The sequence below is a fragment of the Carlito syrichta genome, unplaced genomic scaffold, assembly GCF_000164805.1.
Source record: "Carlito syrichta isolate Samal-C Ts95f unplaced genomic scaffold, Tarsius_syrichta-2.0.1 Scaffold287436, whole genome shotgun sequence".
Lineage (NCBI taxonomy): Eukaryota > Metazoa > Chordata > Mammalia > Primates > Tarsiidae > Carlito > Carlito syrichta.
The window spans coordinates 14,467-42,268 of NW_007231532.1; the positions used below are offsets into that span (position 1 = coordinate 14,467).

Here is a 27,802-nt window from a genome sequence, read left to right on the forward strand (position 1 = left end):
TCTCATGGGGCAGCTCTGAGCTCACAGGGGACTACAGCAGGCCTGTGAAAACAGATTTGGTCATCTTTAATTATGAAGGTGGACAGTTCCAGAAGTTTGTGGGGAGCACAAAAGATTGTGGGGTGGGGGCAAACCCTTGCCCTCATGACACTGCTTGGAAGAAGCCAGAGTGAGTACTGTTTTGCTGCCAAATTGATTCAACCTCCTTGACTAACCTTCAAAATGAGCTCCTCAAACTCATCGGACTCCCACAATGTCTTCAAATCATGGCAAATATACACCTGGATGAGGAGCTAGCTCTGGGGCAGGCTTGGTATCTCTGTCAGGATTTAGTCGGCACTCACCCTACCCCACCTCACCGTCAAGGAAGACCAAAATGTCTTCTAATTCAATAGTGTATTGAACTGCTAAAAAATAGGTATTGTGTCCCATTACAATTCACTGAATGGTTACTGAAGATTTTTGTTTGCTAAATCACCTCAATACACATATGCTTGCTAAACTACTAATATAGAATTTCCAGTAAGCAGACTTGATTTTGGGACCCATTCAGGCCAGTGTCTTCAAGTGGAAATGGAGACATTTCATCACATGGTCTTGACTGGCTGAAGTTCAGAGGATCAAAAGGTAATTTGAGGAACCTAAAACGATCTACTTGCAAGGAGGAGAGGACGGTCTTTCCGTTTAGCACAATTCTAATCAAGGATGACATTCCCTGAATAACGAGGGGGGAGGAGAGGAGAAGAAAGGGTTAGGATGTGCTGAAATTTTTCTCAAGTCAAAGATCCAGCCGCCACTTTGGTTCCAGTCTTTCTCTCTAGATGGAGAGGAGAACCATCATTCAGAGGGGCCTCCCTCGACCCCCCAGAAGCCGACCTTCCAGCCCTGGCTGACCCAGGGATGAGGTCCTCTCCAAATTGCCGCTCGTCTCTGGCCAGAGCAGCCCCTGGCTCCACCGCGGGGCGGGGCACAGCATCCTCCGCGGAGCGCAGGCAGGCAGCTCCTCCCCGCACCCTCCCCCCCAGCCCCCTCCACCAATCTCTCTCACCCCAAGTCCAGGGAAATTCCCGCGCATCTCAAAGAGCGGGTTTCCTGCCTGGGGGACCGGCGAGCGCGGATAAAAGGCGTGCAGAGGGCGCGAGGCAGCCACAGCACTCTGGAGCCTCCAACCTCCGCGCCGCCCCTGTCTCTAGAACTCGCGTCCCTCGCTACACTCTCTCCGCCGCGATGAGCCTGTCGCCCCGCCGCTCGGCCCGAGTCCCCGGACCCCAGGGCTCCCTGTGCGCGCTGCTCGCGCTGCTGCTGCTGGCGCCTCCGGGGCCCTTCGCCAACGGTGAGAGCGCAGCGCGGGGGATAGCATACAGGGCGCCCCAGTACCCCTGCCCGCGGTGTGGGAAGGGCGCTTCCAGCACCTGCCCTGACCCGGTGTCTCTCTCTTCCTCAGCGGGTCCGGGCGCCGCGGTGGTGCGAGAGCTGCGTTGCGTTTGTTTACGCACCACCCCAGGAATTCACCCGAAAATGGTCAGTAGTGTGCAGGTGATCGACGCGGGCCCGCACTGCGCCAAGGTGGAAGTGGTGTAAGTCCCGGGGCTGCGTGTCCGCTGTGGTCTTAGCAGGAGGAGTGAGCCCAGCTCGGGTCTTCAGTCCCTGTTGCTCATGAGTGCATCCTCTCTTTCTGCAGAGCCTCCCTGAAGAACGGGAGGGAAGTCTGTCTGGACCCAGAAGCCCCTTTGATCAAGAAAGTCCTCCAGAGGATTCTGGACAGGTACTTGGCACTCTGATCCTCGTGGTTTCCTAATCTCTTCTGGGGGGAGCATGGACTTCAGTGGGACTTCTTCTTGCGGTGGGATTTGGGTACCACATTCCAGACCAGGCTGAGAATTACAGGGCTGTTAAGGAGAAAAGGGAGACGTGTCTTGAATGTCCTGGGAAAATCTAGATCGCCAATGGCACACGGAGCTATCTGAGCAGACATGCCAAGCTCCTTCCTGGGATGTGTTCTTTGGCTACCTTTGGCTTTTAATGAGTTTTATTTTTGCTTTCAACAAAGATCTTAGATACTGTGTTTTGACAACAGAGTGGAGTAGACAGGAGTGGGAAATTGGTTAAACTGATATAATTATTTTCTCCACAGCGGGGAAAAGGAAAAACGAATGAAGAGGAAGGACCATGCGTTGTAGAAACTGCCTAGTCTCCAGCAGAGCAGTTTTCTGGCCGTCTCTGCACTCAGTGAAGGCTAGAAGGAAAAACTGATTTTTTTCCCCCCAGTAGTCAGATTTCTTCTTGGATTCTCCACTGAAGAGGGTGGGTGAAACCTATGTTTGTTCCCGGTGTCAGCTCAGTTTATGAAGGCTTTGGCATCGTATATCCTGCTATTTGCTGTTCTTGTATCTACTACATTATTGGACTCTTTGGCAACTGACTATCTTGTGAACCCAGACTCACAGGTTGTTACTCTTGAATAGAAGGAAACTGTTGTGTTTGTAGGATATATTCCTTACAGTGTTTTTGGAAAGGCCATGACTTTAATATAGACATGGTATGTCATTAGAATGCTTTTGAGGGGGAATACATTCACTCTGTCCATGGAATAGGAAATCTCTTCACGTTGTTTCTGGGGGAATGTGTGACAGAATGTTTTTACTCTTGATCTTGGGATGCTATTTAAGTGGTGTTGCATTAGAAAGCTGGGTATATCATGTATTACCTGTGTAGAATATATTTCCTTATTTAGAATTTCTAAAAGTTTACATTCTATAAGGACTAATATATTCTTTTCCTGTAATTTTAGACATTTGATGTCTTCTTAGTATGGCATAATGTCATTATTTACTCATTACACTTTGATTTTATGTGCTATTTATTAACTATTTTATAAGGAGTACTATAACTCTGGTCACTAAATATATATTTTTTTGATAAATGAAGAAGCAAAGAAACAAGTAAATTTCTGACTTCTAATTTATATATAAATGTATTCTTTTAAATAAAAACAGACAATAATGATCTGTACTCTGAAAGTTTTGAAAGCATATTCAAACAATTTGAATATAAATTCATCATTTAGTCTTCAAAAAATATCCAATATTGCTAACATTTTTATATGTCTCTGGTATATCCTTTTAAAATCTTGACCATTTTGTTATAAGGAATTATATATGTATTGCATTCGCTATATTAAAATCGTACGTTTTTACTGTGTACCTCATTGGTTTATAGTATTTGTTTTGTTATTTGAAAAAATAAAAGATCTCTAAACTTAACTCATGTTGCTTCATCCTTAAACTGTTACAATACATTTTCTTTACCTCTAATTCCATGTTATTACAAAATTAACTCTGCTCCTCTCCGGCTGGCAGAGAGGTTCCTCATTTCCCAAATCCACAGCTTTGTTCCAGCATTTCTCCAAGCTCAGTCCCCTTCCAGTTACTTCTTCTTAGCACCAGTAGCCCAGGGTTCTCTAGAAAGCACACACAAGATAAGACTTCCCTGTCTTAAATCCTTCACTGGCTTCCTGCTTCCTCAACATGAAACAAAATTTACTAAGCTTGGCAAGTGAGGTTCCCTCTCATCTCACTCCTGATCACAACGTAAACCTCGCCCCCCCACCCTCACTTCACTGAACCAGGCGTTTAGTTCTCTACTGTGCCTATTCTTCCCTGGGCTCATGTGTTTCCATTTACTGGAGCTTCTACCTGGAAGGAACTTGTCTCTTTCATGCCTATAGAAGGAAGCTTATTCATCCTTCAGAACTCAGCTCAAGCAATGAAGTTTCCTCCTTCATGAAGTTTCTTTGGCACACCCAGCAGAGCTAGTGGTTTCCGTTTTGATATTTCATAACATCTTCTAGATATCTGAATTCCAACAAATACATTGCATTGCTGTTATTTTATGGGTTTCTTCATCCTACTCTACTAAGAGCTCTCCCAGAGCATCAATCATATTTCACCCATCTCCGCATCCTCAATGCATGGCACAGAATGACTTAATGAATTAATAAGTTCTTCTGGTTCTCAGGCTGCCACATAGTAGGTAAAAATCAATAACCTGGCGCATGGTAGGTTTTGATTAAACTTTAACTTTCTATCCTCTTTTTCTCTTCTTACCTACAGGTATTCTAACCAGGGTTTTGGCACATGCCATCCTCTCAAACTATACACTTATCCCTCCCTGTCACTTGGCTAACTCCCATCATTTCTTCCTTTGGGAATTGCTTACAGAATGCTTCCTTGAGGAAACCTTTTTGACACTCCTACCAAATTAAGCCCCTTTTATACTCTCTCATAGCACTTTGTAATTTTCCTTCACAATATTTTTTCATCAGGGTAACCACAGAGTTTTTAGAGCCTATGTACATGTGGTCATTTTCTTTGTGTCTGTCTGTTCCAACTTCACTGCAAGTTCTGGGAGGGCAAGGACAATGCTTCTCTTCTTTTCCCAGTTCCTAGGATTCTAGCAGATAGCAGGTATTTAAACAGGCACATGACCCAGGTTACATGAGTCCTGCTGTCTCTCTAGTATTAAAAGAGCAATTTCATATAAAATGCCTATTCTTAGGGAAAACAAGCAATGGAAAGGAAGAAGACTAATCAAATTGCATATATACACACACAGTGCAATTGGATTAATATATTACATGTGCTTATATTGGCATGTACTTGTATAAATTAGTGTATGCCAATATGCTATTAGTATACTATATTTAACCTAGGTCTTTCTATATTTTTGATGTCTCTCTATATAAATATCACTTAGATTAATATATATTTTATTATTGCATATTGATATAAAGGAGAGCAAGAAAGAGACAGAAAGTTATGGAGAAATATAGGGTAGGTTCAAAGAGATACGTTTGCTGACAATTTTTTCAGCAATAGAAAAGTAAAAAATAAAAAAAACCTCTAATTTTTATACAATCATTAAACTGCTGTGGTCTCTCTTTGTTGTCTTTAATGGTATTGTTTTTGTACTTACAGATTGTACACTAATCCCAGGGAAGCACTGGAGAGGAAACCAAGTCACCATAAATATTTGAGTCTAAATAACAGTGTTTTCAATGATCCCTTATTTGTCATATCAGTTCCCAAATTCTTACTGAATAATGCCTGATAATAATAAATTAAAGAACATTAAATGCCCTCTGGATGGGTGAGATGTTATGTTTTGTAAAGAAATAAACATTACTGGCTACTTTTTTAAAGAAATCATTGTCACAATCTTTGTTTTCTCCCAAAGAAAAACTTGAAAGTTTAGTTAGTTTATAAACATAGAATAAGATGTGCTATGTAATATCCTTGCAATTCTAATGATCATGCCCATTCTATGAAGGTTGTTCTATAGAGAAAATAGAGAGCAGTATAAACCCAAAGAGTCATCTACACAAGAACCTCAGTGATAACTACTGTTCATCGTTCCTACAATTACTAGTTGATCCTGCTACTAGCAAACTCAAAGAATAATATATGTGGGGGAAATTAGCCAACTGTATGTCTTCTAGGGATATATCTTATAGTGTCTTCATACTAATCCCTAAATACTATTTTCACCCTGTTACCCATCTGAAACTCTCTCATACATAAAATCACTTGGAATTGAGCAACTTCTCACCTAAAATCCACTCTAGGTTACTGCTCCAATCCAGACAATTTTTAATGTGTAATTATTGTCTTTCTTTCTACAAGACTTACCTGCTTGCTTCTGGGTGTGACACATTCACATAATCCTTCAATTCCTAAAGGTATGACAAGATCTATGATAAAATATGACTAGTGGCTTTGTTTTTCTATCAGTTTTAATTCTTGCACAAGGAAAATAATTGCTGTGGGTAACTCTCATGTTGTATATAACTTCAGAAGTCCTTCCTGGATGTTACAAAATGAGACATTTACCAGACAGAATGAGCACCTGGGAATTTCTAGTTGCCTCTCTTACTAAATCAAGGAAGAGAAGAAGAGTGAACCATGGTTCTGATTTTGGCTGACAGTTGTGGTTCACTGTTAGTCAGCAAAATTAATATTATATTCCTAAGAAGAATTGTTCATACCTCAAATACATGAAGCGAGATAACAACATAGAAAGATCTAGAGTTCAGGTGTAAAATTTTGTTTCTTCAAAATTTTGTTCTGCTTTTTAAATATAAAGAATTTGCAGGACCCTTCTCTGGAAAATCTACCTTCTTAATGGATATGTTTCCTCTGCCATATAAATTTATGATGTTTGTTTTTGCTCAATCTCCAGGGTTGGACAAAGAGAAAAATAGTTGGCTTATTTCCCAGCAAGAGAGGCTAATTATTCCTCTTTACAGTTAGTGGTGCAGAACAAAGCCAGAACAATTGCATTTCCAATCTAATTCTGAGTATTTCTAGCTATATGACTTTGACAATTTGTGTAATATCTACACTCCTCAGTTTTCTCGTCTATAAATGCAGTATAATAATATCTATCTCACAGGCATAATTATGGAACAAAATAGATGCTTAACAAATAATAATTCCTTTCCCAAATCTCCTAACTCACTCTCTTCTTCACAAATGAGAAAACTGAAAACTCAATAGTTTAAGCACCTTAATTTTTCCAAATTTAGTAATATTTTTTCCAAGTGTGTATAAATTATTAACTTTTAGTGCTCCTAAAAATTTGTTTCTACAAATCTTTTTAAAACTACCTATTAACAAGGGTACCTGCATAATGAACATTTGTATACCTAATCCTGAATTGTACCCCACATCTTTAAAATAAAAATTTTTTAAAAACCTACCTATTGGGCACAATGTTCACTATTGAAGGAATGCAGACACCAGAAACCTAATCTTCATCAGTACACAATATGCCCATGTCACAAACATGCACTTCTACCCTCTGAATCTAAAATATAAAAAATTAAAAACTTCAAAAGAAGAAAAATAGGAAAAAAAGGAACTTCTGGAAATGATATATTCTCTATATATTTTCTGTCCATTACATGGTAATGATTAAAAGGTACAATGTATTTTCTTCTTATGCAATTCGTCAAATATCAATTTATTGATGTTTACTGATAATTTTATTCCATACTAGACCCCGGGGAAGAAACTTATGATTTGGAGATTATAAAGATGAAGAGCTTTCAGTCTAAGTTAAGGTTTTTCGCAGCAAATATATTGTTTTCCCACATAATAAATATTTTCTGATAAGGGGAAAAGAAAAAGGGGGGACGAGGCAAGGGGAGGGACTAGGAGAAAGGACAAGAGAGGAGAGAAGGATAAAAGAGCAAGAGGCTTGTGTCCTGTCTCTTTTATTAAAATTTCTTTCTTTTTTCCCCCTTTCTTCTGCTCTTCTCTCCTCCTTTTCCCCTCCCTTCTCTTCATCCCTTCCTCCTTCCTTCCCTCCCTTCCTTCTTGCTTACATCCGTAAAGTAAATAATGCTGCTTAAGAGGAGGAGAAGAAGCCAGGTGCCCCAGCAGAAATCTGAACCAGCAGCCAACACCGCCACCTCCCATAGGAATGATACCATTTTTTATTTTCATCCATTTCAGTTGCTTCTGAGTGCACCCTCTTAAGAGAGCTCAATAGAAAGACATCTTATTAACATGCAGAATTATCAGAAACAATAAATTGTTATTGTAAGACATTCTGAGGTTGACGTATTACCCAACAAAAGAAGAGGGATGGCACTTTTTGGTAGCAGTTAAATGTGCTTGTAGGCTTTAGAATAACATTTCTATTCGAATTTCCTCAACTGAATGAATATGTAGTGAAGCTGGGTAACTGATATATTTGAGGTTCAACAAATGATATTAATTTCTCAGGCCTGCCAAATTTTGTAGTAACTCTATGTAACAGCACCCAGGAAGCTATTGCTCCCTCAACTCTTTCACCCTCCCCACTCCACATCTCCCCCCACCCCATGCTTCAGCTCTAGGCAGTAGACAGCAAAACCCCCCATTACTTTGAATGCCAGAGAAATTGAGATCTGGACAATTCTTGTCAACTCAGATTTATACAGAAAAGACATTTGGTTTCGACACATACAGAAAATCTTTTGTTGGCTTGTATTTAAATTTATTGGTTGGGATATTTTGACAAACAGACACCAAATTGTACTATCCCTAGGATCTTCTGTACTAATTCCTATACTTGATAGCTTATTTCCTTTATACTTGAAGGAGGGATTTGAGAAATGTCACTTAAAATTTTTCTATGTAAGGAAGAGACAATCTGTCTTAATACATCTAATGAATAGTGTTCCTTTGTGTCTCCTGATATTTTCTTTCAAAATAGTTAGCAGATAAGTTTTGTTCTGAGTCTTAGAAAATTTTTTTGTTTCCTGAATGACTTTGCTATATATAAGATTACTTAAAGAAAAAAAAAAGGAAAAAAAGAAAGAATGATACGATAAAAAAAACTTTGCATGCACACACACACACAAACCCGCAGTGACAATGTAAAATTCATAAATAGACTGTCAAGTTATTTTAAAATTTAAGAACCTCTGACACTTGTTTTTACTTCCAGTACTCATTTAAATAATAATTTTGTATAAATTAACTGTTTTTAACTGAGAAACTAATTTAAAAATATCTTTTAAACTTTCTTGTCCAGTCAGTTTATCACTGTTTGTATTGTGTTTCTTGTCATGGAAATCAAGTGACATTCTGCAGTAATAGTCCTCATAGCGGTAGTAATGGTAGAGTATTATTCATATCCAATTGCTTTGCACAGATATTTTGATCTCGCTTTTAAAAAATAAATAGCTAAATGACTAAATCACATAAAGAACAGAACTTCATTGGCTTTGCAGAAGCTTGTCAGTTTAATGAGGTCCCACTTTTAACTTATCCCTTATGGCCTGTGGGTTTTGAGTTTTATTCAGGAATTGGATGCCAGTTCCAATTTCCATGAGGGTATGTCCTTCATTTTCTAAGGTTCTTATGGTTTGAGGTTTTATATTTAGGTCCCTGATCCATTTGGAGTTAATTTTTGTGTATGGGGATAGATAGGGGTCTTGTTTCAATCTTCTGCATGTGGCCAGCTAAAAGCTCTAAACATCAACTTCCCATATGACCCTGCAATCCCCCTACTGGGAATATACCCTGAAGAACTCAAATAACTCTATAAAAAAGATACCTGCATGTGAATGTTTATTGCAGCATTGTTCACAATAGCAAGAACCTGGAACCAACCACGCTGTCCATCAAAAGAGGACTGGATTAAAAAAATGTGGTACATATACATGATGGAATACTATGCAGCCATAAAAAAGAACAAAATCATGAATTTTGCAGCAACCTGGATGGAGCTAGAGTCTATAATACTAAGTGACCTCTCACAGAAACAAAGATCTGAGTATCACATATTCTCACTCATATAGTGGACCTTGATCATCGAACACACTACCATAAGAAAATGACTGTCAGTGGTGGGAAACTATGGGGGAGGGATGGGACTAATGGTAGTAAACATCTGTCTGGGGATGGGGAGACACCTGTTATCAACAAGGGGCCTGAATGAAGCATATTTGTATACCTAATCCTTAACTGTACCCCACAATATCAAAATAAAAAATATTGATATTAAAAAAAAATTCCATCTTTATTTTGTTGTTCACCCAAGGATCATTCAGGATAAAATTGTTTAACTTCCAAGTTTTTGTTTAGTTTTGTGAGTTCTTCTTAAGTTAATTTTTTTTATGGCATCACTTCAGTGGTTTAATAATCTTATAGCTGTTTACTTCCTCATACCCCCTCCTAATCTTTATGCTGTTGTTAGCATACAGTCTACTTCTATTTCTGTTATGATATATATATATTACATATACGTATGTATATATATTTAAATTTTTATTTTAAATATGTGGAGTGCAATTCAGGGTTAGGTATACAAATGTTCGTCATACAGGTACTCTTGTTGATGAGGTGTGCCCCCCATCCCCTACCAGTTTCCCACTACTGCCAATCCCGCCCCCATCCTCTCTTGGCAGTTTCCCACTAGTGTCAATTCCTTTCTTATAGTATTATGATAGCTATTCAAGGTCTGCTTATGAGTGAGACCGTGTGCTACTCAGTTCTTTGTTTCTGTGATAGATCACTCAGTATTATAGCCTCTAAGTCCATCCAAGTTGCTGCAAAGTTCATGATTTTGTCCTTTCTTATGGCTGCATAATATTCCATTGTATGTATGTACCACACTTTTTTAATCCAGTCCTCTTTCGATGGGCAGCATGGTTGGTTCCATGTTTTTGTTATTGTGAATACTTGTGCAATAGACATGCATGTGCAGTTATCTTTTTCATAGGGTGATTTGAGTTTCTCCAGGTATATGCCCAGTAGGAGAATTGTGGGGTATATGGGAGGTCGATTTTTATATCTTTTAGGAATTGCCACATTGTTTTCCACAGAGGATGTACTAGTTTATACTCCCACCAGCAGCATAGAAGTGTTCCCTTTTCCCCGCATTCTCTCCAGCATCTGATGTATTTTGAGTTATTTATGATGGTCATCCTGACTGGAGTTAGGCTGTATCTCAGTGTGGTTTTTAATTTGTGTTTTTTTGATGACTAGTGAGGCTGAGCATTTTTTCATGTAACTATTGGCTGCTTGTGTGTCTTCTTTTGAGAAGTGTCTATTCATATCTTTTGCCCACTTTGTAATGGGAGTGTTTTTGTTTGTTTGTTTGTTTTTGGCACATTTGAGTTCCTTGTGGATCCTAGATGTTAGGTCTTTGTCAGATATACAGTTGGCAAATATTTTTTTCTCCCAGTCTGTGGGCTTTTTCCTTGCTCTCTCAATGGTTTCTTGCTTTGCAGAAGCTTGTCAGCTTGTTGAGGTCCCACTTGTCTATCTTATCTCTTATGGTCTGGGCATTTGGGGTTTTGATCAGGAATTGGTTGCCAGTTCCAATATTCATAAGGCCTTTACAATGAAAACTACAAAACACTGCTCAAAGAAATCAAAGATGACACAAACAAATCAAAAAAATATTCCATGCTCATAGATTGGAAGAGTCAACATTGTTAAGATGTCATCCTACCCATGGCAATCTACAGATTTAATGCAATACCCATTAAATTACCAGCATCATTCTTCTCAGACCTGGAAACAACAATATTGGAATCCATATGGAAATATAAATGACCACGAATAATCAAAACAATCCTCAGCTAAGAAGAAGAAGAAGAAGAAGAAGAAGGAGGAGGAGGAGGAGGAGGAGGAGGAGGAGGAGGTATCATGCTCCTAGACTTTAAGCATTATTATAAAGCTACAATAATCAAAACTGCCTGGTATTGGTACAAGAATTGGCATATAGACCAGTGGAACAGGATAGAGACTCCAGAAGCAAAACCTTAATTTCTCAACCAACTCATCTTCAACAAAGCCTCCACTATCAACCACTGGGAAGAGGAGGACCTATTCAGTAAATGGTGCTGGGGAAACTGGCTGACCACATGCAGAAGATTAAAACAAGACCCCATTGACATCTGGGCAAGATAGCGATGGAACAGGTCAGACTATAAGAGTCTCTGTAAAAGTAAGTGTCCATAAAGACTCATGCATGAGTGGGTATGTGCCAGTGGGTGAGTGAAAATCTGTCTGAGAGAAGACTCAGGTTCATGCATCTGGGGTTCTCCTCCAGAGGTGACCCTGAGATTGGAGACCTGGCATACAAGATTATCTGCCATTCTTAGGGCTCTCTTGAGAGCAGGCAGCAGAGAACAACTTGCCCTTACCACCTGGCATCCAGGCCACAACACCACCTGCAGTAGCAAACCAGGCACAAGCAGGAGATCTATGGAGATGATAGATCAGGGAAATCTGGAATAAAGCTCCAACACCAGTGATGAGATGCTGATAGGAGCCATCTCCTTAGTTCCCAGAGTGGGCAAAGACTTACATTACCTCACCCAGCTCTGACCAACCTCCATCTTGGGATTCATCTCATCAGACTCAGAGAGACAGATGCCCCTTCCTGATGCTGGAACAGGCACAGACAGATCAGATCTGAGTGGGAGACTTGACAGCAGTAGCACCAAATAGGATGAGTTCGAATCTGATCCATTCTCCTTCTACAGTAGTCCATAGGGCATCTGACCCATGCTGATAACAACCCTATCAGCCTGCACTGAGAGTGGAAGGAAGGAACTGGAGTCCAGAGCAGTTCCCTAAGGCAGAGACCTGAAAGGAACCTGGACTCACAAAAATGTCCAGACAGAAAGTTTGGGTGAGTTTTTTTGTTTGTTTGCTTTTTTGTTTTATTTTTAGCTGTTTTTCTTCTCTCTTTCTTTCTGTTTTTGTTTTTGTACTTGCTTTGTTTCTGTTATTTTAATAATTTTTTTCTTTTTTTATATTTTCTGTTTATGTATGAATATTTTTGAGAGAGAGTACACCAATGGGGGGGTTTGTTTGTTGGTTTGTATGATTGTCTGTATGTTTTGCCTTTTTTTGTTTTATCCTTGTTTGTCTCTCTGTTTATTAATTAGCTGGTATGCCTGTCTGTTTTTTCTCTTCTTCTCTCTCTCCTCCTTCTTTTTATCACCTTCTTTCCTTTTTCAATTCTTTTCTCTTTTCTTATCTCATTTTGCTTTCAGGGGCAAACAGAAGCCCCACTGTATGGACAGATTGTAAGCCAGTGGGAAGGGAGTTCCAGGGAGCCCTCACACCTGTCAACAAATACTAGGATCTGCAGATAGCTTCTGAATCCCAGCTCCTCCCTTAATTAAATCTCAAAATGGCAAAAAGCACAGGCCCCCACTCCTAGTCCAACCTCAGAATTGATCTACATAAGGAAGAATAGAAGATTCAGCAAATAGAAATAAAAGCTATCTCCCATCACTGAACAACAGAATTAAAGAAGAGGTAAAAAAAAAAAAAAAAAAGAGGAAGGAAAATCTATACAAATGGGGAAAAACCAAAGGAAGAATATGAGTCTCATTCAGACTCATGGGAGGTCAGTCACTGAGAAGACAGACTCCAGCACTCAAACAATGAAGAGCCCCCAGAATGACTGGCCTAAAACTACAAACCCAGATATCAAGATATTAATGGAGAGAATAAATAGAAATGACGAGAGACAAGGGGAAAGAATTGAGTTGATAACTGAGATAGCAGCAATAAAGAATACAGTGAATGAAATAAACAACAAACTGATAAGCATGGAAAAGCATAATTAAGCAAAAAAAAAAATCTCAGAGCTTGAGGACCAAAATATGGAACTAACCCAAACTGTTAAAAATAGAAAAGAAGCTTAAAAAGACAGGAAAAAACCTCCAAGAAATGAGCAATTATTTCAAGAGGCCAAACCTAAGACTAATTGGAATCTCTGAGGCAGATAGAGAGACAGAGACCATCCTGGAACAAACATTCCAAGAAATTACCCAAGAAAACTCCCCTCATCTTGTCAGTGATGTGACCAAACAAAAGAAATTCAGAGAACCCCTGCAAGACAACAAATGAGAAGACCAACTCTTAGACACATAGTAATTTGCCTACACAAAGTAGGTATAAAAGAAAAAATCCTGAAGGCAGTGAGAAAGGTCAGACTACCTACCAGGGAAGACCAATTAGAATAGTAGCAGACTTATCTACAGAAACACTTCAGGCTAGGAGATCTTGGAACCCTGTCTTCAAAGTTCTCAAAGACAAACTATTTCAACCAAGAATTGCCTACCCAACTAAGCTAAGCTTCATCAGTGATGAAGAATTAAAATCCTTCCCAGACATTCAATCCCTAAGAGTTTATACTGCCTCCAGACCAGCTTTAAAAGAGACACTTAAGAAAGTATTAAACACAGAAGAAAGGGAAAAAAGAACGACAACACCCTTCCCAAGAATGCAGGAAAAGATTGAAAACACACATTAATCAACCCCAAAATTAAAAGAATGACAACAAACAAATAGCAACAACAATAAAAAACTCTATAAGAACCTCATGACAGGAATAAATTCTCACATCCCAATAATTAGCCTGAATGTGTGTGGATGAAATGCACCACTGAAAAGGCATAGAATGGCAAATTAGATAAAATATCATAAGGCTACAATATATTGTCTCCAAGAGACTCATATCACCAGAAAGGACACTCATAGACTGAAAGAAAGAGGATGGGAAACAAAATTTCAGGTGAACAGAACACAAAAGAATGCAAGAGTCACATTCTGAATATCAGAAAAAATGCCCTTTAAGCTATCAAAAATTTTAAAAGATGTGGACAGTACTACATAATGATAAAAGGCTCAATCCATCAACAGTATATATCCATCCTAAACATATATGCACCTAACACAGGAGCACAAACTTTCATAAAGCAGCTTCTAGATAAACTAAAAAAGACATTGACTCTAACACTATAATGCTGGGGATTTAAACACCCCACTAACAACCCTAGACAGATCATCAAGACAAAAAGTCAACAAGGAGATCTGGAACCTCAACAAGATGCTTGACTAAATGGACTTAACAGATACCTACAGAACATTCCACCCAACAACCATGGAATATACATTCTACTCATCATCACATGTAATGTACTCTAAAATTGACCACATCCTCTGACTTAAATCAAGCATAAACAAATTCCATAAGATTGAAATTCTGCCATGCGCCTTCTCAGACCACAGTGGAATAAAAATAAATATTGACACCAGCAAAGTTCCTCCCAAACCCACAAAGACATGGAACCTAAACACCATGATGCTAAACAACTCCTTGGTCAACATGGAAATCAAAACAGAGATTTAAAAAATACCTGAAAAACTAATGAAAATGAAGAAACATCTAACCAAATTCTCTGGGATGCCATGAAGGCAGTCCTAAGAGGGGAATTCGTATCTTTATGAACACACATGAAAAAAATGGAAAGAAAGCTGGGCTCGGTGACTCAGCCTGTAATCCCGTGCCTTTGGGAGGCTGAGGTGAGTGGATTGCCTGAGCCTGCGGGTTGAGACCCATTTGGGCAGCAAGACCTCATCTCTACAGTAGATCAAAAAATTAGCTGGGCGTGGTAGCACACGCCTGTAATTCCGGCTGCTCAGGAGGCTGAGGCGGAAGGATCACTGGAGCCCAGCAGGTCGAGGCTGCGGTGGCCGGGAGCGGCCACTGCACTCTAGTCTGTGCGACAGAGTGAGACTCAAACAAAAAAACAAAAAAAACAACAAAAAAAGAAAAAAATGGAAAGATCACAAGTTAACAGCCTACCAAATCATCTAAGGAAGCTGGAAAAGCAAGACCACCAAAACTCTAACTTCAGCACAAGAAAATAAAATAAAACCATCAAAATAAAAGCCTAAATTTGTGCCATAGAAGACAAAAATATAATACAAAAAAATCAGTAAAACCAAAACCTGGTTTTCGGAAAGGATAAACAAGATTGATGGATCCTTAGCTAGACTGACCAAGAAAAAGAGAGAAAAGCTCAAATAAACACAATCTGAAATGCAAAAGGTGAAGTCACAACTGACTCCGAAGAAATACAAAAGATTACCAGAGATTACTATGTACAACTGTATGGAAACAAACTAAAAAAATCTAAATAAAATTAAGGACTTTCTGGCATCACACAACCTCCCTAGGTTGAAACGTAAAGAAATTGAGATCCTAAATAAATCGATAACAACCCAGGAAATTGACGATGTCTTAAGAAAACTACCGACAAAAAAAAAAAAAATATCCCTGGACCAGATGGCTTTCCAGCAGAATTCTACAAAACATACAAGGAGGAGCTGATACCAATCTTACTGAAAGTATTTCAGGCAATTGAGAAAGATGAAACTCTCCCCAATTCATTTTATGAAGCTAACATCACATTAACACCCAAACCAGGTAAAGAGCCAACAAAGAAAGAGAACTACAGGTCAATATCCTTGATGAACATAGATGCTAAAATTCTCAACAAGATTCTACCAAACCAAATCCAACAACACATCTCAAAAATCATCCACCATGACAAAGTAGGCTCATCCCCTGGATGCAGGGCAGGTTCAACATCTGCAAGACTATGCATGTAATTAAATACATCAAAAATGTGAAGACAAAAAAACACAAGTTTATCATTACACACAGAAAAAGTTTTTGATAAAATCCAGCACCCCTTCTTGATAAAAACCCTTGAACATCTAGGCATAGATGGAACATACCTCAAAATAGTAAGAACCATCTATTAAAATCCCACAGCCAACATACTGCTAAACAGACAGAAATTGGAACTATTTCCCCTGAAAACCGGAACAAGACAAGAATGTCCACTCTCACCCCCTCTGCCCTCCCCTCTCCATTCAACATAGTATTGGAAGTCCTAGCTAGAGCAATCAGACAAGAGAAAGAAATCAGGGGTATCCAAATAGAAAAAGAGGAAGTTAAGTTATCCCTCTTTGTAGATGACATGATTCTATACCTCAAAACCCCAAGAGAATCTGTCAAAAACCTCCTTGCACTGATAAAGGACTTTGGCAAAGTCTCAGGGTATAAAATAAATGTTCAAAAGTCAGTTGCATTCCTATACACCAACAATAAGCAAACAGAAATCCAAATAAAAGGCATAATCATATTCACAATAGCCACACACAAAAAAAAGAAAGAAAGAAATACCTTGGCATCTTCCTAACCAGAGAAGTCAAAGACCTTTACAATGAAAACTACAAAACACTGCTCAAAGAAATCAAAGATGGTCAGGCGCAGTGACTGAAGCCTGTAATCCCAGCACTTTGGGATGCTCAGGATTGCCTGAGCCTGCAGGTTTGAGACCAGTCTGGGCAACATGGTGAGACCTAATCTCTATAATAAATTAAAAAATTAGCTGGGTATGGGAGTATGCACCTGTAGCTCTGGCTACTTGGAAGGCTGAGGTGGAAGGAATGCCAGAGCCCAGTACTTGATGCTGGTGTGGCTGTGAGTGTGCCACTGCACTCCAGCCTGGGCGATAGAGTGAGACTGCAACTCAAAAAAAAAAAAAGAAAGAAAAAAATCAAAGATGACACAAACAAATGAAAAAATATTCCATGCCCATGGATTGGAAGAATCGGCATTGTTAAGATGTCCATCCTACCCAAAGCAATCTACAGATTTAATGCAATATCCATTAAATTATCAGTACCATTCTTCTCAGACCTGGAAACAACGATACAGGAAATCATATGAAAGCATAAATGACCACAAACAGGCAAATCAATCCTAAGGGGGGAAAAAACTAAGCAGGAGGCATCATGCTCCCAGACTGTAAGCTTTATTATAAAGCTACAATAATCAAGACAGCCTGGTATTGGTACAAGAACAGGCATATAAGCCAATGGAACAGGATAGAGTTTCCAGAAGCAAAACTTCAGTTTCTCAACCAACTCATCTTCGACAAAGCCTCCATAACAACCACTGGGGAGAAAAGAACCTCTTTAGTAAATGGTGCTGGGAAAACTGGCTGACCACATGCAGAAGATTAAAAAAAGAACCCTATCTATCCTCATACACAAAAATCAACTCTAAATAGATCAAAGACCCAAACGTAAAACCTCAAACTATAAGAGCCTTAGAAAATACAGGAGACACCCTTACAGAAATTGGAACTGGCAACCAATTCCTGATCAAAACCCCAAGTGCCCAGGCCATTAGAGATAAGATAGACAAGCAGGACCTCATCACACTAAGCTTCTGCAAAGCCAAAGAAACCACTGAGAGAGTGGGGAGACAGCCCACAGACTGTGAAAAAATACTTGCCAACTGTATGCCTGACAAAGGCCTAACATCCAGGATCTACAAGGAACTCAAACGTTCTGAAAAGAAAAAAACAAACAAACAAACAAGCAGGAGGCATCAGAGCCTTACCCAGCTTACCCAGACTGTAAGCTTTGTGGTTAAAAAAAAAAACAAAAAAAACAATCAACCTCATTACAAAGTGGGCAAAAGATATGAATAGACACTTCTCAAAAGAAGACACAAGCAGCCAACAAATACATGAAAAAAAGCTCAGCCTCACTAGCCATCAAAGAAATGCAAATTGAAACCACACTGAGATACCACCTAACTCATCAGAATGGCCATCATTAATAATTCAAAAAACAACAGATGCTGGAGAGGATGTGGTAAAAAGGAAACACTTCTACAATATTGGTGGGAGCGTAAACTAGTACAGTCTTTGTGGAAGACAGAGTGGCAATTCCTAAAAGATATAAAATCGACATCCAATATGACCCCACAATCCTCTTACTAGGAATATACCTGGAGGAACTCAAGTTACTCTATGGAAAAGATACCTGCACATGCATGTTTATTTCAGAATTATTCACAATAGCAAAAATATGGAACCAACTGTGCTTCCCATCAAAAGAGGACTGGATAAAAAAAATCTGGTACATATACACAATGGAATATTACACAGCCATAAAGAAGGACAAAATTATGAACTTTGCAGCAACTCGAATGGACCTAGAGGATATAATACTGAGTGATCTATCACAGAAACAAAGAACCGAGTATCACATGTTCTCACTCATAAGCGGACCTTCAACAACTACTGCAATACTATCAGAAAAGGTTTGGCAGTAGTGGGAACCTGCCAGGGAAGTGGGGCGGGGTACATCTCATCAACAAAGGTACCTGGATAATGAACATATGTATAACTAACCCTGAATTATATCCCACATGTTTAAAATTAAAAATTAAAAAAAAAAAGAGAGAGACTGGGTTCAGTGGCTCAGTCTGTAATCCCAGCACTTTGAGAAGCTGAGATGAGTGAATTACCTGAGCCCACGGGTTCAAGACCAGCCTGGGCAACTTGGCAAGACCTCATCTCTACAGTAAATTTTAAAAAGTAGCTGGAACTACAGGCATGTGTGAGCTACCATGCCCAGCTAATTTTTAAAATTTTCATGTATTTGTTGGCTGCTTGTGTCTTCTTTTGAGAAGTGTCTATTCAGATCTTTTGCCCACTTTGTAATGAGGTTGATTGTTTTTTTGTTTTTTTTTAACCACAAAGCTTACAGTCTGGGTAAGCTGGGCGGAAGGAACGCCAGAGCCTAGCAGGTCGATGCTGGGGGGTCTGTGAGAGTGCCACTGCACTCCAGCCTGGGCAATAGACAGAGACTCCAACTCAAAAAAAAAAAAAAGAAAAAGAAAGAAAGAAAGAAAATGAAGTTGCAGACTGGGCGCTGTGGCTCACGCCTATAATCCCAGCACTTTGGAAGGTCGAAGTGACAGGATTGCCTGAGTCCATGGGTTCAAGACCAGCCTGGGCAACTTGGTGAGACCTCATCTCTATAATAAACTTAAAAAATTAGCTGGCCATGGTGGTACATATCTGTAGTTTCATCTACTTGGAAGATTGAGGCAGAAGGATTGCCTGAGCCCAGTAGGTCAAGGCTGAGGACTGTGAGCAAGCCACTGCACTCCTGCCTGGGTGACAGAGTGTGACTCCAACTCAAAAAAAAAAAAAAAAAAGAAGTTGCTAAAAGCATAAATGTTGATGACCTAATAAATGAATTTGCAGAAAAGTGAGCCAGAAAGATATTATGATCAATCAAGTTATCACATTAACAAATATTATTTATTGTGTTACATAAAATTATGACAGCAAAAATATTGTTTTATAATTTATAAGTTTATGTTATTATTTATGTATCACTATTTATACCTATTATATTTTATAAGTAATAAAACATTTTTAAGGGGAAAAGACCCCTACCTATCCCCATAAACAAAAATTAACTCTAAATGGATCAAAGACCTAAATGTAAAACCTCAAACTGTAAGAACCTTAGAAAATGCAGAAGACACCCTTGAAGTTAATTTCTAGTTTATTCTATTGTGTTCTGAAAAGGTACTTGATATCATTTTGGGTTTGTTTGGTTTTTTTTTTCAGTTTCTTAAAAATTAAATTTCATGTTCTGATGATAAAAATGTATGATCTGTCTTTTGGGGATGAAATGTTCTATATGTGTCTGTTGATTCCATTTGCTCTAGAGTCCAATTTAACTCTAATGTTTCTTTGCTGACTTTCTGCCCTGATAATCTGTCTATTGCCATCAGCAAAGTGTTGAAGTCTCCCACTATTATTGTATTGCTGTCTATCTCTTTTTTTAAGTCTAGAAGAACTTGTTTTATAAAGCTGAGAGTTTTGGCACTAGGTGAATATATACTTAAAATTGTGATGTGTTCTTATTAGATTTGTCCCTTTATCAGTATATAATCATCTTTGCCTTCTTTTACTGTTGTTAATTTAAAACCAGTTTTATCTGATGTAAGAATGGCTACTCATGCTTGTTTTTGGTTTCCATCTGCATGGAATATTTTTTTCCACCCCTTTATGTTGAGTCTATAGGAGTCTTTGTGAGTTAAGTGGGTCTCTTAAAGCCAGGAGATTTTTGGTTGTGTTTTTTAAATCTATTGTTCCAGTCTATATATTTTTAGTGGGGCATTGAGATCAGTATATTCAGAATTGATAATAATATATGGCACTATTCCATTCATCACATTTGTTGTTACCTGGTTGCTCTTATTCTCTCTCTATTGTGTTGGTGTTATAAGTCCTGTGAGTTTTATGATATCCAATGCTTTTTTCTTGGTACATTTTGAACTTTTGTTTCAGTACTTAGAACTCCTTTGAGAATTTCTTGTAGAACTAGTCTAGTTGTAACAAATTCCCTAAGCATTTGCTTGTCTGTGAAGGACTTAATTTCTCCTTCACTTATGAAACTTAGTTTAGCAGGTTACAAAATCCTTGGCTGACTGTTATTTAGTTTGAGGAGATTGAAGATGGGCCCCTGATCTCTTTTGGCTTGTAAGGTTTCTTCTGAAAAGTCTGCTATTAGTCTGATAGGTTTACATTCGTAAGTTATTTGATTTTTTTGTCTCATTTCTTTTAAAATTCTTTCCTTTACATTAACTTTGCATAACCAGATGATTATATGCCTTGAGGATGAACTTTTTGCAATGAATCTTCTAGGGTTTGTTGAGTTTCTGGTATCTGGATGCTTAGATCTCTGGCAAAGTAGAAAAATTTTCCTCCATTATTCCCTCAAGTAGGTTTTTCAAACCTGTTTCTTTCTCTTTTTCTTTTCAGGAACATCTATAATTCTTGGATTTGGACATTTTACATAAACCCACTTTCTTGGATGCTTTAGTCCACTCTCTTGATTCTTTTTTCTTTGTTGTCTGATCAGGTTAATTCAAAAGCCTTGTCTTCAAGTTCTTGAGAGCCTTTCTTCTATTTGTTCTGGCCTACTGTTAAAACTTTCTACCACATTTTGCACTTCTCTAAATAATTCTTTCATCTCCAGAATTTCAGCATTTTTTAAAAGGTGTCTATCTCTTTAGAAAATTTTTCATTTATGTCTTAAATAGTTTTTTTAATTTCTTTATGTTAGTTTTCAATGTTCTCCTGAAGTTAATGATCAGTTTTATAACCTTTTGAATTCTATGTCTGGAATTTCAAAATTTTCATTATGGTTAGGGTTTGTTGCTGAAGAGTTGGTGTGGTCTTTTCGAGTGTTGGAGCACTCTTTTTTTTCATACTGTCAGAATAATTGTTCTGGTTCCTTCTCATTTTGGTAGACTATTTCTTCTTATTTGAAGTTGGCAGGGGGCTGACATAGGCACTGTAGGGTTCCTTTGGTTATATATAGCCTTGGTGCAGTGAGTTTCTCAATTGCCAACTGTGGCAGTCCTGTGCATCATAAACACAAATGCAGCAAGTAGCACAAATGGTGTGTTAGTGCACCACCTTCCATGCAGTATTACATTACTAGCAAGAGACAGTGCATTGGCACATGCCATGTATTGAAGTGTAATATCAATAAACTCTTTATGTCCAGACTTATGATTACTGTGTATAGTTTTATTTCTTCACCTATGAAAATTAGATAAGCATTGTACTCACTTAAGAGGGTATTTGGCAGGATTAGATAGTGAACACACATAAAATAATGTGTATTTTTAAATGTTCTGTCTGCACCTATGTTATAAACAGATTTACAGCATTAATTTATATTCATTGAATTTTATTTGCTCTTAATGTCTCACTGCCAGGGCTTTTCTGCCACGAACTCCATCTTCAATTAATTATACTTAAAGAAATATACAGAATGACATATTTTCCCAACCTCTGCATGTGAGATAATGTCTTTGTTAAATTCACTATGGAAAGATATTCTTATAAGTACAGGCACAATACAGTCACAAGGTGGCATCTTCCTTCCTCCTATCAACACAACCAGCTGCTGTAATTCATTGACACTGTTATAGCTTTAAAAAACAAAACAAAACATGACAACCAGCATGCATGGAAACTGATATTTGTCTCTCTCTGCTGCCATGACTGGGTTTGATTCTTGGTTTCTCAGAAGGGTCATTGTCAGTGCCACTCTCTGCTCTCTTCCTCAGTCCCTCTTCCATCTTTCTTTTCATACATCTTAATCTGTTCACATTATCTACTTTAATGTGTAAAGATGGGTGAAGTGAAGGGAAGAGTAAAGCTGGTATCCTCAGCAAGCTTAGGTCCTAGTGGGTAGACAGGACTGAGGTTCTGCTTCTAGCAGATCAAACCATGGGACTCTAAATCAGGGTAGAGGAGGAGAGAATATAATGCACCCTTCTTTACCTATCCCAACCAACACATATTTATTTTTCAAAAGTCTTTGTTTCATGAAGCCAGAGTAGTTTTTTCACTATTCAATTCCATGTTGTAATTTGGTACCTTTAAGTTATTTCTCAAACTTAGTTTTTAGTTTAATTAGTTTTTATCATCTTCTGTGTCTATCACTGTGGGATAGGCCAGGGTTTCTCACTCTTGCCAATATTGCCAAGTAGGGCTGGGTGATGCTTTGTTGTGAGGACTTTCCAGTGCATTGTAGGATGTTTAGCTACATTCCTGGCCTCTACACACTAGATGCCAGTAGTACTGCCCTCCACCCAGAAGTCCCCAGACGTTGTCCAATATTCCTAGGATAGTGCATGCATAATCATCTCTCCTCCCCCATTGAGAACCACTGCTTTGGACTCAAGAGTATAATTGACTACATAATACTTGGGAGCAGTGGTGACACTTGGAGCAGCAGTCTTAATAACATTCAGGCAAGGCTTCTCTGAGTCTGATAAGTCCCCACTTTCTTACACATTAAGGACAATTAACATGGGTCTGACCGTTCAGCCCCATGACTGTTCAACTGGAAGTACACAATGCCAGAGCATGTTATTCTTATGCTTTACCCCTGGGGCATGTGTCAGAATTATCCAGAGAGCATTAAATGTACCTAGGCCTATGGCAGGTACATCAAAATATTGTTACTTGTATTACTTTGGAAATATGGCATTTACTGAAACAGTTGATAGATGAAGTTACTCAATGTGATTGTGAAGAGGTACATGTATTACTATATGACAAATGTTGTTTTTAAATATATTGATAACTAATTTTTAACATAATTGAGTGTTTTGTGCCAAGAAAGATAAATGTTTCAAGAAGGGCTAAGGACAAAAGAAGCTCAAAAGAATAATTTAACCAACTCCCCACATCTGCTCAATTACAAACTCTTGCTGGAATTTGCTAGAATTGGGTACTACTACATAATTCACCAAGGACATATATAGATACAGCAGGAATAAGGTCAACCTGCTATTCTAAACTAATCAGAAAGTCCTCACAGAAACTGATTTACAATTATTTTCTATAGAAATCACCTACATTTTAAGGCAGCCTAAGCTTCCCAGAGTTTTGTCTCTACTTTGCTTTTTAAGCTCAACTATCTTTCCATTGTTATATGACTCAATGTGGTAACTATTTGTGCTATTCAGCAAATATTTCTAGCTTTCTGGAAATATGGTAGGCTATGTGACTTCATTTGGGTAATGAAACAGAGCAGAAGGGATGTGTGTCACCCTTGTCACCCTATACAATTCATTTGGCCTCTCTACTATGCCACAGCATTCATGAAAGCATGTATTGATGGGATAGCCTCTATTGCTGCTGGTGTGATTATAGTCAGGATTAAGTTCAGCTGGATGTGACAGAAAAACTCAATATAAAGGGGAGAGCTAGGCAATCTGGAATGAGTATGGTGGTAATCCTCCAAGAAGTCTATATGGGCCTAAAGCTCCATCCATCTCTAGAATGAGGCCATCATTCTCATAGCCCAAGATGGCTTATAGACTTCTGTCATTATGCTTATGTCTTATACAAGGATGGATTAAGTGATGAAAGGACGAGATAACCAATAAAAGACAACAGCTGTCTTTTAAAAAGATTTTCCAGAAACTGCCACATAAAACCAGCACTTATATATCAGTACTCAGAACCTAGTTGTGTGTTCACAGTCAGCTGCAAGAGAGGCTGGGAAATGTAGTCTTTATTCTAGGTACCTTTGTGCCCAGCTAATACTCAGAGGCTTTATTGCTATTTAAGAAGGGGAGACTAGAGCTGGGGGCTTGGTGACTAGGAGTATTTGCCATAGTGAGCATGGACCAAAGTGAGGACAATTATAATGGTCCTTCCCCTTAACTACAATTCTGGATTAATGAATGGGCATGTGACCCATGCCTACTCTAAGGGAGTTTTTAAGATTGTGGTGATGGGTTTTGTTTTTTTAAAAAAAAATTAGCTTGAGCTTGTGGAGAAGAATCTTTCTCAGTTCATAAATTTGAAGAGACTAATGTAGCATGCAAAGAGAAGTGAGAGAAAAATTCAAGACCTAAGCAGATCTTCATTTTCATTTCCAAGCCATTTTGAGAGCAGCTCCACCCTCTGACCTTTCCCCAGTTTAATTGTATGAGCCAAGAAATTCCTTTCTGTTTAAATGAGGAGGAACTGGATGCCTCTTGCTTGCATCCAGAGTTCTAAAGCAACTGTGTGCCTCCCTGGGTTTTTTTTGTGGGGAACACAGTAGATAGTGCATGTAACAGTTGCCATGGAGTTTCACATGTAAAGGCCCTGAAATGTTAGCACTTTATGATGTGTTTAAATAACACAGAGTAGACGAAATTTGGAAAGTCCTCAGCTCAAATGAGGTCTTGCTCATTCCACAGGAAAAAATAGATCTTTCTCCTCCTCAATCCTCCTTCTCCATCCTTGCTATTGTCCAACTGCTTAATTGTGTTGCAAATTTCTGTTCTGATATGAATTGAAATTCTGGAGGCCTGAAATTGAGTCTTATTCACCTTTAAATCCTCAGTATCTAACAGACTGGCACACAATAGACAGTTAATAAATGTTACTAGGAAAATAAAAATTTGAAGAACATTCATGATTAAGCGTGGCAATAACAGCAACCAGCATTTATTGAGTACATTCTATGTTCCAAGCATTGTCCTAAGAACTTTACTTTTTTTATAATTTAATCCTTATAGCCCATATGCTATTATTATTAGTCCATCCTAAAAATGAACAACACTGGTAGAAAGGTCCTGCAACTAGTAAATGGCAGAGCCAGGATTTCATCCCAGGCAAAATGATGCCAGAGTCCTAACAATTCAAGCAATGCACTGTGATATCTCTCATTGAAGGTATTATATTAAATATGGATGGAGTTATATCATTGACTATCAAAGACAGAGGAAACTTTGAGATCACTGAATTCCATCAGGAAATAGATGCAGAAACTGAGCCAAGAATTGAAAGTGACTGGATTTAGATGGTTTATAGAACTGCAGAGACATAGCTGCACAGGGCTCCCAACTCCAAGCTGCAATCTTTTAAACAAGCCCCCCACCCCCCTTTGCAAAGTGTGTTCCTTCTTTACACTCACACAATCACTTCTGGGATCTTTCTCTGGAAAAACCACCCCCAAGTAGCAACTTGTGTTTCAAAATATACATCTGCCACGTCCCATTTAGATCCAGGTGGGTCTCACCTGTTGAAATAGATGAGGAGCACATGAAAGGGGACTGGGGAAAATGGACACTACTATATTTCAGATTTCAGTGCAAATGTTGCATCCTCAGAGAAAGCCTCCTTGGCCTCTCCAGAGCCAAGTCTACCTAAGTTCTTATTTATAGCAAGCAGTATGGTCAGTTGTAATTACATAACATGGGTGCCAAAAAAAATGTATACACATTTTAAGAGTTATCTATGTATTCCTTTTAGTTATCTATGTATTCCTTTAGTTTACCATAATCAGAAGTGTCTGGACACTGGTGGTAACCACTTTGAGCACCTCTTGCAATTGCAGAAGTAAAATGTGACTTGTATTCATCTTTTAGTTATTGGTATATATTGAGTAGTACAATTTTAATACAGTTCCTTCCTTTCTTAAAATGTGTATACAATTTTTTTTTTTTTTTTTGCACTCTCTGAATGTTTCCTGTGTGACTACCTGGTTAACACTCACCTGACTTATCACCCTATAAGTCCCTCGAGGACAGAATCCATGTCAACTACTCTCCCTTATATTCCCGGTGCCTAGCACAGATCCTGGCATGTAAATGGGCACCCCCAAAATATTTGTTAAATAAATGAACGAACAAACGGATGCATAAATAAATGCATGAAGTACCACGACACATCTCCATGGGATGCATAGAGACAGCTGCCGTCACTTCATGGTGTGATCTGAGGGGCCTTCAAAGGTCTTCACGCTCACACACGCCACGGATCAGAAATCCCCATCGGGAAACTCATAGGATCATCTGTTTGTTGAGGACTCTGTGGCACCAAAGGGAGGGGAAAAGAAACACAAGAGGTGAGCAAGCAGTTTCCCAAGGGTGCTTTCAACTCCCTGGCCAGTCCGTGTGTGTTTTCTTCTACAAAGTGTTTCCAATTACTGTGGCACTCTCGGTATCTGGATCCATCTCCAGCGAATTCCTCTGCAGCTCCTGCCAGACATATGGGATCAATCAGGGCTTCGGCACTGGTGCGCTTGCTGCGGGAATGTTGACAGCCTGACAGATGCGGGTTCTGGTGTCATGAAATCTCGGAGACTTTGGCCTGATCCCGGGAGGAGAATGAGAGGGGGAGGAGAGAGATAGAGGCAGAGATAGAGGAAGGGGAGAGGAGAGGGGAAAGAGGAGGGAGCGAGGGCGAGAAGGAGGGAAGCGGGAGATTTTTCTCGACTGCCCCCTTTCCTTCAAACATTTTATAGGCTTCGGGGAGCGAGGGGAGGAGGAGAGAGGCAAGGGGGAAAAAAAAGGAGAGAGAGGGGGCAGAGAACGCGCGCCGAACCCTCCCGAATCTCCGCGCTGCCAGAGGAGTCTGGATTGTGTCCCCAGTGTCAGATGAAAGGGCGCTGAGGCTCGCGGTCGTTGCCCGTCCACGAGCCGGGCCGCCGCGCGCCTCTCCCCGCCAGGGCCGTCGCCTGAGCTCGGGGGCGGCCGCTCCGTCTCCGGCGCGATGTGGCCGCGTCTGGCCTTTTGTTGCTGGTGTCTGGCGCTCGTCTCGGGCTGGGCGACCTTTCAGCAGATGTCCCCGTCGCGCAATTTCAGCTTCCGCCTCTTTCCCGAGGCCGCTCCCGGGGCCCCCGGGAGTCTGCCCGCACCGCCCGCGCCGGGCGAGGACGCGGCGGAGAGCAAAGTGGCACGACTGGGCCAAGCGTTCCGGCGGCGCGTGCGGCGGCTGCGGGAGCTCAGCGAGCGCCTGGAGCTCGTCTTCCTGGTGGACGAGTCGTCCAGCGTGGGCCAGGCCAACTTCCTCAGCGAGCTCAAGTTCGTCCGTAAGCTGCTGTCCGACTTCCCCGTGGTGCCCACGGCCACGCGCGTGGCCATCGTGACCTTCTCGTCCAAGAACAACGTGGTGCCGCGCGTCGATTACATCTCTTCCCGCCGCGCGCACCAGCACAAGTGCGCGCTGCTCAGCCGCGAGATCCCGGCCATCACCTACCGCGGCGGCGGCACCTACACCAAGGGCGCCTTCCAGCAAGCCGCG

General features: G+C 39.7%; 2 protein-coding genes across 2 annotated transcripts in view; both read left to right on the forward strand.

Moving 5' to 3' along the window:
• The first annotated feature begins 1,227 nt into the window (after window positions 1-1,227).
• On the forward strand, window positions 1,228-27,171 carry LOC103254744 (C-X-C motif chemokine 6-like). The gene is made up of 4 exons (XM_021709838.1): window positions 1,228-1,333; window positions 1,445-1,577; window positions 1,682-1,765; window positions 27,024-27,171. The coding sequence occupies exons 1-4, from the start codon at window positions 1,228-1,230 to the stop codon at window positions 27,169-27,171; spliced, it is 471 nt and encodes a 156-aa protein (XP_021565513.1).
• LOC103254746 (sushi, von Willebrand factor type A, EGF and pentraxin domain-containing protein 1-like) overlaps window positions 26,548-27,802 on the forward strand; it is a gene marked incomplete at its 3' end in the record, with an annotated part of 86,717 nt that continues 85,462 nt past the window's right edge. The window contains exon 1 of the mRNA XM_008052747.2: window positions 26,548-27,802. Coding sequence (XP_008050938.1) covers window positions 27,272-27,802 — 531 coding nt within the window.